Here is a 12842-nt window from a genome sequence, read left to right on the forward strand (position 1 = left end):
TTCAAAGGCCTCAATTCTTTGGCGCTCAGCCTTTCTTATGGTCCAACTTTCACTGCCATACGTTGCAACTGGGAAGACCATAGCCTTGACTATACGCACTTTTGTTGACAGGGTGATGTCTCTGCTTTTTAGTGTGCTGTCTAGATTTGTCATGGCTTTCCTCCCCAGGAGCAAGCGTCTTTTAATTTCTTGGCTACAGTCCCCATCTGCAGTGATCTTGGAGCCCAGGAAAATAAAATCTGTCACTACCTCCATTTCTTCCCCATCTATTTGCCAGGAATTGAGAGGGCCAGATGCCATGATCTTGGTTTTCTTAATGTTAAGTTTCAACCCAAGTTTTGCACTCTCCTTCTTCACCTGCAACAAGAGGCCTATCTACGGGGGGGGTAATATCTCACCCCCATGATTAGAGATGGAATAATCTGAATTTCCCAAGATGCTGGCACGTACAGCCACACAGTCTTGTTGGGGTTGAGCCGAAGCCTTTTCCTCCCCATCCAGACCCGAACCGCCTCCAGGCAATGGGACATCACATCGAGGGCATCACTGGGGTGGTTTGGGGTAGAGATGAAAAGCTGGGTATCATCAGCATATCGATGATACCCAACCCCAAAACCACGAATGATCTCACCCAGCGGTTTCATATAGATGTTGAACAGGAGAGGCGAGAGGACCGACCCCTGAGGAACTCCACAAATGTGAGGCCTCGAGGCCGACCTCTGCCCTCCTGCCAACACCGACTGCAAACGTCCCAGGAGGTAGGAGGAGAACCATCATAAAACGGTGCCTCCCATTCCCAACCCCCTGAGACGCCGCAGTAAGATACCATGGTTGATGATATCGAAAGCCGCTGAGAGGTCTAATAGGACTAGGACAGAGGAACAACCCCTGTCCTGAGCCCGCCAGAGATCATTCACCAGCACAACCAATGCCGTCTCCATGCTGTGCCCAGGCCTGAAGCCCCATTGGTACGGGTCCAGATAATCAGCTTCATCCAGGAATAAAGGAAGCTGATGAGCCACCATGCTCTCAACAACCTTCGCAAGAAAGTGAAGGTTGGAGACCGGACGATAGTTGTTTGAAACAGCTGGGTCCAGGGCAGGCTTCTTGAGGAGGGGTCTCACCACCGTCTCCTTCAAGGCAGCGGGAAAACTGCCCTCACTCAAAGAAGCAGTTATCACTGCCTGAAGCCAGCTTCGTGTCCCCTCCCGAGCTGCATAAACCAGCCAGGAGGGGCACGGGTCCAATAAACACGTGGTGGAGCTCAGCCTCCCCATAATCCTGTCCACCTCTTCCAGAGTCACAGGATCGAACTCCTCCCAGATGACATCATAATACTTCTTGGAAACTTCAAAAAGATTGGATTGACTTGCCACAATCTGAATTTCTAGTTACATGCTCACATGTAGATCTAAAACAATAAAAACATTGCTCATACTAGTATTAGGAATCATAATTATGCCTCAGACAACCCATTTTTTTCAAAGATTTCAGTTTCATTTTTCAGTTATTGATGTTGCACTTTGTACTTAAATGTCAGAACAAAATAACTAATACCTGCAATTTATTCAAATGACATTTCAAGAATATAAGATTTCCAGATTACAAGCTTCATCTCCATGTTCCTTCTAGTGTTACACTAAATGTGTAGATTTGGTGGATTTACATAATAGCTTTGGATAATGAATATTTATAATTTAGAATTTACATAATGACTGCAAGTTAAACAAGTATCATTAAAGTTACATGCTCTAATTTATGTACTAAGTTAAAATAACTTTATAGTTTATTTTCATTCATATTAGACTATCAGTTTTTTTTAAAAAAAGTGCTATCAACCTCTGCCAACAAGATTAAAAAAACCTCTGAGGCTATGTGCATAATTTCTACTCAAAATTATTTCATCCCTCAGTAATAAATCTGAAAATAGTTCTTAATCCTGTTATATATATTGCCTTAGTATAATTTGATCAGTAAATGTCCAATGAATATCTGGAACACACGAGAACTCTATAAAGAAATGGGATCTGCAGAAATTGTAGTCTACTGCATTATTTTTATCATGAATTAATTGTTCATACATTGATCTACTACAGTGACTGCTTGTAAATGTTGTCTTTCTTGGAGCCTATTGTGGTTAGTTCAAGAAGTTTCAGCAAGCAGCTGAAAATCTGTTTGATCTGTCAGAGAGTTGGACATTATATACCGAGAAGCATGAACAACTGAGATAAATGAGAGTTGAAAAAAGATGCCTGTTTTACTGAGTTTTATAGAAGGCAAAACATACAACACGGTATTAAGAAGTTTGTGACCCCCAAAAAACTTCCATAGTGGTGCTAAAATCACTACTGATTGCAGAAAATTTAAGTTTCCAATAATGAAATTGTAAAGAGAAGATTACATACTGTATAAATCTGAACACTGAAAATATAACAAAGGATCACAAATCTGATAAAGTATTAAATAATGCACTGAGAGAGCAGCTATTTTGTGAAATGAAAACAACATCAACGAAGTCTTTTAAGGGTAGCAAAAAGAGAATCTGAAAAGCCTGTTGCTAAAGGTAGCATACAGCTGTACTCTGGAGTGGAAGCAAATGTGAATAAGCTTGCAATAGCATAAAAAGTTACAAGTCAAAATGAACAGTGTTATGCCTGTTCATGCACAACCAGAATTGTATGATTTTGTAAATTTAATGTAGATTTAAAGAAGATGCCTGCAGAAAATACACTTTATGGAACCTGCTGCCGGCGTCGACTCCCCTCCGCCCTGTGCGTTCCCACAGAGAGGGCCTCCTCAGGGTGCCTCCGGTCAGAGAATGCCGGCTGGTGGCCCCCAGCGCTCCGGCTTTGTGGAATCAACTGCCGGTTGAGCTCCGGATGGCACCGGATCTCCGTTCCTTCCGGCGCGGGTTAAAGACCCATTTATTTGAACAAGCTGGCCTGGCCTGATGGGGAGTTAACTTAGGGTTTTAATATTTGTATATTTTTACTGTTTTACTTGGGCAATAATTTAATTTTTTTCTTAACTTTTGTATTTTTGTATTTTTATTATATGCCCTGTTCACCGCCCTGAGTCCTTCGGGAGAAGGGCGGTATAAAAATTTAATAAACTATAAACTATAAACTATATTCAGAGAGCTTCTCTAAAACCTGTTTGCTTAAGATAAGCAACCTAAACTAAACTAAACTAAACTAAACTAAACTAAACTAAACTAAACTAAACTAAACTAAACTAAACTAAGCTAAGCTAAGCTAAGCTAAACTAAACGCAACAATACTGCATATTATATTGATGAAAGAAATGAAACAAGGATAATTTCACCTGGAAATCTACAGCATAAATGTGAAAGGAAACCAGTATGGCTCATACCGTACTAGAAATAAATGGCACAACCATGCCAATACAACTACACACTGGTTTTATCGTATCAATTACATCAAAACATCAATATGAGCAGCTTTTTAAAGGTGCTAAACTAAAGCCACAAACTACAATACATTTACAGTAGAGAAAAGATAATCTGAATTGGAATGAAACCCTGAACTGTAAATACAATAACCAATAAAGTATGTCAGACTTACTGTGTATATTGTTAAAACAGGTGGACCAAATTCAGAATTGGGGTTAGCTGTGGTAGCTGCTGCTGGACTGAAATTTCATTGAAATATTTCTTTGATATTCTTTCCCCCCCCCCCCAGAGATTGAGTCTTCCCATAACAGATGATAAGGTTAAATGAGAAACAAAAGACCCAGAAAACTAGAATGGTTGGAATACACACAAAAAATTCCAGTTTGTGGATTTTAATCAGGACTCAAATTTACGTTTGCATTTTATAGTTATTGTATTATGTGGGGAGTGAGAATCACCATACTGTCTGCAAGCTCATATGAAGAGCTTAGAACATGATAGCTATCTGGGAGTAATAAAAATTGAAGGTATTTAGCTTATAGTTTTGCTTAATGGCTGGAAATAGACCAACAAATTAGTTTACAATGAGTTACTCTGAGTGTTGCCAATATATTCAGAAGACAAAACAGTATCTCATTATCCATGGGAATGGCCTGTCTTGCCATCTAAATTCATAGAGATTTTGCAGGGCCATTTATGAAACAATCTTTTAAGTGCTGGATGCATATTCAGAATTTTTGGAAACTCCTCTGCTTCCAATTACTCCACAATAGTCACCTAAACCAAAGACATATTAAGAGAACAGCTATTCTGGAGTAAAAATGGATCACATTTTGCAACATATCATCCAGTTAATTAGATGAAGAAGTTTGTTTAAAGTTTCAAATATGCTTTGCAAGCAAGGAGAAACTGAATCAGAAGCTTGTAGATGTTCTTTTGCACACAATACAATGCACAAAACAAATCAAGGCTATGTTCTTAGGTTCTAACTTATGTCGCTGTATGGATTTTCTCAAGCTTAACTTAAAATGAGTTCATGATGAGCAGCTGAAACAAACTGAGCAGTTTTCTCACATTGATGTATAACCCACTGATCCAATGGATGAGGACAGTATAAAAAAAGGTTATGCCTGATATTCTTGGAGATTACCAATAGCACTTGTTCCTAAAGCAGACAAAACATGGTTGCTTGTGATCATCAGTACCATCAGATACACTAAATATTGATTATCCTACTTGAATATACATTTGTGAATATAATATGGTCTGCTTACAGGCCTCTATACTCTGCCTGTATATACTGTAATATGCAGAAAATAGTTTTAATGGTTTCAACAAAACAAATAGTAGGGGGAAAAAACAAATCCTCTGTTTTCATCACTAAGAATGACAGAGTAGAAGATAAGTCTTACTGCAGTGTTGATGTTTGTTTAAATGTTTAGCTTGACAAATGTGACTAAGTTTTATATTGTCATCCATTTGCATTTCCAGCTGTGCTGGCTGTTGATTACTGGATTCACCAAATATACCTAGCCATTCTTTTCCATGTCCTTTATTTGTGGTATCCATGAGTCTTTCCATCAGGCAGGAATATTTGCTTTCTCTATCTAACCATCTGACATATTGGTGAAATAACTTATATCCTTGATATTGCAAATTTTTCTCTGTGTGCTAAGGCAACAGTGTTGCCATTGTTAATACACCTCTTCAATAGTTGTAGAACATCTGAGGCATTTTTCATAGAAAGAAACTTCCACAAACTGCTCAAGAAACTGTTGGTAGCTAGCCAACATCTTGCTTAGCAGAAGGAATATATATCACCTGCTTTCTTATAGCCACCCCTTCAGATCTGGGGAGAGCAAGATGATCAATCTACTTTCTGCTTATTTCACAAAGCCACTGAACTATTTATATTCTCTACTGATGCACACAAGATCAAATCTTGATTTGGTATTACATTCCCTGAGGTTTATACCAGCATCTAGATTTCTTCACTGACTTCAACTTTCTGACAGAATATAGTTTACCATTGTATCTAAACTATTTGCCTGAATTACCAGCAAGACTGGATTATTGTGGACATCATTAGTTTGATGTCAATCCCCCCCCCTGAAAAGCCCAACTAAGCAAAACATCAGAACCATCGCAAACTTCTAATGATTACTTTTATTGAGCATAATCAAACCAGTAGGGTCAAAGGGAAGCTAGCTCTAAGGAAATGGCGGGAATTAAAAGAATGAAACTTTTCACACCCCTCCCTGACAGCACAGATTGCATTGTCCAACACATCTTCTAGTAATTATTATGAGAACAGATTTTACTTTTGTAATGTATTGGGCCTGTTTTACTTGAACTGTACCATGTGTCTTTGAATGCTGTTTGAGATTGCTTAATCAGGGAGTCTGTGTAACGGTCACTGGCTCCTCAGACAGGCAGTCTCCAGGATGACCATTGGTTGGCTCTAGGGAGGGAATAGGTTCTTTCAAACCTATTGGCTGCTGCCTAGTGGCCAGCTATATAAATAGCTGCGTAGAAGCCTTGGTTGCCAGTTCAGTTCCTGTTATTCAATAAAGCATGTTCCTGCCTGAACTCTCTTGCCTCATCTCCTGTTTGCAAAGAATCCAGTACACAACAACTTTCACCAAAATAATTCTTCAGCAGCTTTGGATCTCAAACCGATATACCACACCTGTAGATTCAAAGGTCTCTTCCCTTCCTCCCCCTCTGTTGACAAGTTAGAAGCCTGCTGTGGTCCTAAAGGCAGTAAGGTTCACAGCTTGACATCTAAAATATGGAGGACAGAAGCATAAAATTGCTTGTCCTAATTTTATTCAACCTATCTGACCTGGAAGAACATTTTTGGAGAAATGCCAGTCAGATAGAGAGTGATCTAGAAGTGTCCTTTATATATTACCTAAGTCATGCAGAAGGCAGCAAGTACAGCCTGCTCCAAAAAGGCTTCTCATTTTCTACACTATTCTCAAAGTGCTTTTGAATCTCTTTTTGAGGCACCTTAAAGATTATATTACTTTTTTTCAAGCTAGCAAATTTGTTTCTGCTACATGTATTTCCATTACTTTGTTGTCTCACTGGCCATTTAGAATAAACTCCATTGAAAAATTCTGATGCCTTTACCTCAGCATCCTATCCAAGAAAATTCCTCATAAAAACTTATTTTTTTTATTTTTCCTTTGATTAAAAGTAAATACAATTGTAGATGCTTTATTTTCCACTTAGCTATAGGGGTTACAGGTAGTCCTTGACTTACAACCATAGTGGAGCCCAACATTTCTGTTGTTAAGTAAGTTTTGCCTATTTTACAACCTTTCCTGTCACAGTTGTTAAGTGAATCACTACAGTTGATAAGTTAGTAACCTGGCTGATAAGTGGATCTGGTTTCTCCCTTGACTTTGCTTGTCAGAAGGCGACAAAAGGTGACCACATGACCGTGGGACACAGTAACGGTCATAAATATGTACCAGTTGCATCTAAATTTAGATCACATGATTAAGGGGATGCTGCAAAGTTTTTAACTGTGAAAAACAGTCATAAGACACTTTTTTCAGTGCTGCTGTAACTTTGAATGGTCACTAAATGAACTGTTGTAAGTTGAGGATTACTTAAGAGCTATAGTTTTTCCACTGGAGAAAAGTCAACAATTAAGCACCACTCAGCCTCAAACCTGAAAAAATGGAAAGTAAGGCTGAGTGTTGGAACAGTTTCTGTCAGAGTGTCTGCTAAAACTATACTACTGGTACTAAAAATACAGAAGATATGTCCTAGTTTGAAGGATTTGGTTATCTTGGCATTTACCTATGGAAATGATGCTTAATCCATGTGATTGTAATATTCTTACTTCATTTTATGTATGGGTTTGTACTGATATTGTTCCAATGATCATATGAATGTAGATACTTGTGTGTGTATTTGTTTCAGTCCTAAAACACATGCCACCTACTAGTACATCTGCCATGATGGACTAGTTCATCATTCTCTCTCAACCAAATTCACAGGGCTCTTGTTGTGGGGAAAAATTGAAGGAAAAACTGGTCTGAATGCCATCTTGAGTTCCTGCATGAAATCTAATAATAATAAAAATAAATAGAATAAGAACCTTATTGTTGATTGAGTTTTAACCTGCAGAATTTTTTTTACCTGGAGAAGCTTCCAAAGGTACACCTTGCAATAATGAATTCCATGAAAGCCTTGTTTCAGGTTAAAAAAAAAAGAATTGTTTGTGTCAATTCCAATTGACTGCAGTCTCCATTAAGATTGGACAGTTGTCCATCTGCAAAAATGAGGATGATAACAACCACAAAACTCATTATGTAAACCTGTTAATCAGCTAACCTTGATCTGAAGGCCTACTTTGGTTTACCAGCAGGAGGTTGTTGTTCATCCTGCTTATTTTGGGCCCAGTGAGCAAGAGGTGCTTTATGTGTCAGTCCATTTGCTATTGATGGCATACAATAGATAAAAGAGGCTTGTGGTAACTGACACCTCCACTTGGTGACCAGCATTACATTTTATGGATGGCCAGGCCCACATTTAGACCCCTAATATGTTTTCTTTCTTTGCATTTCTATAAATTACGCTGTGGAATAACTTTCCCATTCCTTTTAAGCCTTGAATTCTGTGCCTGGAGTTACCATTTCAAAGCTGAAGGAAATCACTTGTTTTTTCTGTAATATTTGAACAAGCACTTTTAAGTTTTATTGGTTCTGCATTCCTTGCATTTCTCTTCATTTTATCCATTGACTCATTCCAAAAACATAAATATGTTAACAATTTGATTGGAGTTTAATTGACTTATACCTTGAAGAAATTTTGAAGACTGTACTGATCTTATCAAAAGATTCAGTTGCTGGGGAAATCCCTGCTTTTCTGCTGGATTTGCAAGATGGCAGTAGGGTTCCATTAATGTCATTTTAACAGAAAACACCATTAGTGAACTCATGTCCTAAGCTCCCACTTTGAAGACTGCCCAAGGTTCCCAACACAATTTTGTTTGACATTTAGCTAAAGACTACCTTTATGATGTAACTGATTTTTCTACTCTGTTGGAGGTCACTTAAAAAGGTTTAATTGTTGCTCTTTGAAAGGTCACTATTAGTAATTCTTTCAAGCCCCTTTCTGCAAAGTAAAATGGTGATTAGCATTACTTTCAATCCTATCAGGATGTGACTCCACCACTATTATCCACATGACATTCATAGAATATATCAAAATATTGCCTAACTAAATAAGATCCAAATGAACTGGGTAAATTATACTGAGTTATTTTATTTTATTGCTGTACAACAATAATTTGTTGCTCTTTGTTATTAATTCATCCCAAAATAAAATGGGGAAATAACTCTAACAAGGGCAAAACAGAAAAAAGAGATAAAATCCTAGGCAAAACCAGTATTTTTCACCTGCTCATCTTGATTGGGTTATATTTTTTTCCAATATCCTTCACACTGTTTCAGTTGGTGGAATATTTTGAGGAAGAGCCAGAGGGTTGGAATCAGATTTAGTTTTATTCAGTAATGATGCATGTTTCAAAAACAATGTTTGGGAAGAAACATTGCAAATTACATCTGCTATTCACTGAAATCATCTCCTGCTATTTATTGAAGGATACTGCTTTTTTTTTAAGCTTTGTGCATAGACCTGAAAAAAGAGGTGATGCTATTTTTAAAATTGGTTTAACTATAAAGTGTGGATTTTTCGCATGCATTCTGGAAGTTTAAGTCCATAGTCATCAAGAGGCCATAGTTCCCCATCTCTGCTTTAAAGCATTGGAATCTTTCTAGCACTTTTTTTTCTGGCTCCTATTGTAACTTGGAAAAACTGGATTCCGTGAACAGTCAAAAAATATATTCAAGCAAGGGCTAAAATATGTATTTTGAATCATTTTGAAAGACCTGTTATGCTGAGATGATTAAAAAATAAATGTTAGGCTTCCAATAGCTTTTGGTCTTGATGGGTGTCTATTATCTCTAGAATCTTATCATCCAGCTGTTGAAATTAAAAATGGAAAGGGGATGTTATCCCATTTTCTGCAGAGTTGCACAGAAACCTGGATTTTGCAGACCTTTATCCTGACCCAACAGATGTTGCCTTATGTTCTTAAATCCCACGAGACACTTTCCAGGATGACTACATCTAGGTCTAATTCCAATAGAGAGGCAGAGTCTTAGAGGACTGAAATAGAGAGGCAAGGATTTATATTTCATGGCAATTGGAGATGAATTATTATAAACCATTTAAGATAAAGGTAATCCTCGACTTATGATCCCAACTGAGCCCAACATTTCTGTTGCTAAGCAAGGCAGATGTTAAGAGAGTTTTCCCCATCTTATAACCTTATTGCCACAGTTATTAAGCAAATCACTGCAGTTATTAAGTGAACCATGCAGTCATTAGGCGATTATAGCTTCCTTTATAGTCTTTGCTTGTAGGATGTCAGCTGAGAAGGTTACAAATGGTGATCACATGACCCCAGGATAGTGCAACTGTCATAAATGCATGCCAGTTCTCAAGAGCCTGAATTTTGATCAGATGACAGTGGGGATGCTACAACAGTTACATGTGTGAAAACCGTAAGTCACATTTTTTTAGTTCTGCTGTAATGTCGAATGATCACTAAATGAATTGTCGTAAATTGGTATTTCTGTTGTAAGCAAAAGTGGGCAATCACAGGATTATTTTCTGAAAGACCATCACTGTTCAGAAGCCAGCTATATTAAAATGGGGAATATTCTTTTATTTGCTTCGTCACTTTAGGCCAACCATTTTTATGTCAGAACCTGTGAAACAGTGAAGTAAAGGACAACTGCTGTTGTCTCATTTTCCAAAGCCTGATTAACTCCCAGTATGAGATGAAATTAAAAATAGCACTCATTTTCCAGTATCATCATCTTTGTATGTTTACTGAACACAGGGCAACTGCAGGCTCTGCCACAGATCTGTAATATGTGGTTTTCTCTTTCTCTCTGATCTCTGTATATATTTTTTCTGCATGTGCATGTGCATGCATATATGTATATGTATATGCATATGGAATGGGACAACTCACCACTGCCAACTTGGCATGTCTAACTTACCGTGGACCAATTCACCATGGGATAACACACTGTGGGGCAATTTAACAATTCAATTGTTTAAAATTAAAAAAAAATATTTAATTTTTGTCATTCACATTTCATTCTGTCCCTCCTTTTTCATCCCTTCTTTAATAATTCTATTCTACCCTTTCTTTGATATTAGTGTAACTCTTGTCCCACAGTGAGTTGTCCTGCAACGAGTTGGCCATAGAGAGTTGGCTGCAGCAAGTTGGCCATGGTGAGTTGGTCATGGCGAGTTGCTCACGGCAAATTGTCATAAATATGTGTGTGTGTGTGTATCTATACTGTATGTGTATGTGTATCGGTATGTGTGCGCATATGCATTTGCTGAATAAGCATCACGGAAAGTTAGGCCACCATACCTGGAGTGCAAAAGTCCAGACAATCATTACAGTAAACAGTGCCAAAGACATTATTTGATTCTATGTACTAGTTGCCCAGATTTTACAGTTCTCTTTTACTCAAGGGTGGAGAAAAGCAGAGCTTATGACTATAATGACAATTTCCTCATATTCATATATATTTAACAAATCTGTATATTTAAACAAAAGAACCTCAGCATCCAAGTGGGTTGGGGAGGGTATATAGTACAAAGCAAAGAGGTAATGATAATAATGGGCACTTTCTAGCCCTTTCCAAGGTTGCTTAATTGAATCTCCTTAACTTTATTCTTGTTAACAGGCAAATGCAAAATCACTATTCATTTTTCCATACAATGTATAATTTTCATATCCTATCAGATAAAAAAGATCATTCTTTTTTATAAATCAGGCAACAGGACTACAGTTTCTTGCCATGCTGCAAGGGAAGGCCAAACTTTGGTTCTCATCTGGATAACTGGCCAAAGATTTTGTCTCAGTGCTTGTTCAAGGGTATAGGAGGCCCCTAAACTACACTGACTGATAGTGCCACTTCTGGCCACTGAAAATATTTTAGAATCATTTTTTAGAATGATTCAGATGTAGGGGCAGTATTTGGTGCCCTGTAAACTTTGATACCCAGGACAAGTACTTACCCAGCCTACTTCTAAAGGTGGCCTGTCTTGTGCTATGCTACTCGTCTGTCACCTCCCTTTTTGTATTCCTGGATATTGGTACAAGAGATGTTGCCCACAAAATGACTGTATTTGAAAGCCAATGCAATTTTTTCTCAGCCTTTTTCATTGTTCTATACATAATACATATACTTTGGCCAGAAAATTGTTTAACTTACACATAAAATCAAGTGAAGAATAAACAAATACCTCAAAGTAAAAAATAGTGTCAAATCAATGACTATTTTTTCTAGAAATTGCTAACACTTGCATCACAAAGATTTACCACTGTGTCCCATTGACTGAGATTTATTTACCTATTTTCAAACAGGTTTTGAGATTTTTTTTTTCCTTCCAAATTTCTCAGAGAAACACCATTCCGGGTTCCTGAGCAAATGAATTCTAAGACTTTTTCCTGCCTTGTATGCAACAGAGTGAGAACAAGGAGAGAGAAGTGGTTAGAATCAGAATAATTGTTAAAGTGTACCTGATGGAGAAATATGTCTCCAAGAGATGGAAGGATCAGGTTTTCCTGTAGCTAAGCAGGCCAGTGTGATGTTGCTTCCTTCATTCGCCACAATATCATTTGAAATATGACTTATCTTTGGAGAAACTGAAAGGAAAGAGCACAAAGCAATTAAATATTTCCTTATTCATGACATTCCTTTAAGCTAATTACTTTAGTGAAGTCATCATAGTTAACAATAGGATATTTCTTTAAGGCACCTTTAATGATCCAGTACCCTTCAGATGAATTGGATTTTATATCACATACTCTCAAACAACAACTATCTTTGTTCCAAAATTGTAATCTCCAGGAAAATAAATTGTATGAGCCACTGAAACTGTGAACTTCAACATGAAGCACTATTTTTGAGGCAATGTAGTAGCACTCTAATGTCCCTTACATTTGTGTTTTGGCCGATACAATATTTAGTCTTACAGAGCTACGTGTATTTCAGGAATTCTGATTTTTTTTTCATCACCTATCAAGGAATGATTTCAGTGAAGAATGTTTCTATCTTTGGAGACTTCATGTATAATTTTATACAGTTCTGAATTGGAGGAAACATTTTTTTTACTGAATCTGTCCTAATAAACTGACTATTGTAGTGTCCCTGTAATAAATGTTCATGAATTTTACCCAATTCATCTTATCTTCATAAAAGTCTAATGAGTTAGTTTAAGCTGAAAAATAGTGACTGGTTCAAGATCACAGAATGGATTTTTTTAGACCAACATAGGTTGAAACCTGGGCTTTCCTAGACTTGAGCTGTAGACTAAT

General features: G+C 37.5%; 1 protein-coding gene across 1 annotated transcript in view; it reads right to left on the minus strand.

The window, feature by feature from the left end:
* Positions 1-12842, minus strand: part of NEGR1 (neuronal growth regulator 1) — a gene marked incomplete at its 3' end in the record, with an annotated part of 559704 nt that overhangs the window by 185853 nt on the left and 361009 nt on the right. The window contains exon 3 of the mRNA XM_081325757.1: positions 12045-12170. Within this exon, the coding sequence (XP_081181883.1) occupies positions 12045-12170 (126 nt within the window). The remainder of the gene's footprint in view (positions 1-12044; positions 12171-12842) is intronic.

The sequence above is a fragment of the Vipera berus genome (genome assembly GCF_964194415.1).
Source record: "Vipera berus genome assembly, chromosome: 3".
NCBI classification, from domain to species: domain Eukaryota; kingdom Metazoa; phylum Chordata; class Lepidosauria; order Squamata; family Viperidae; genus Vipera; species Vipera berus.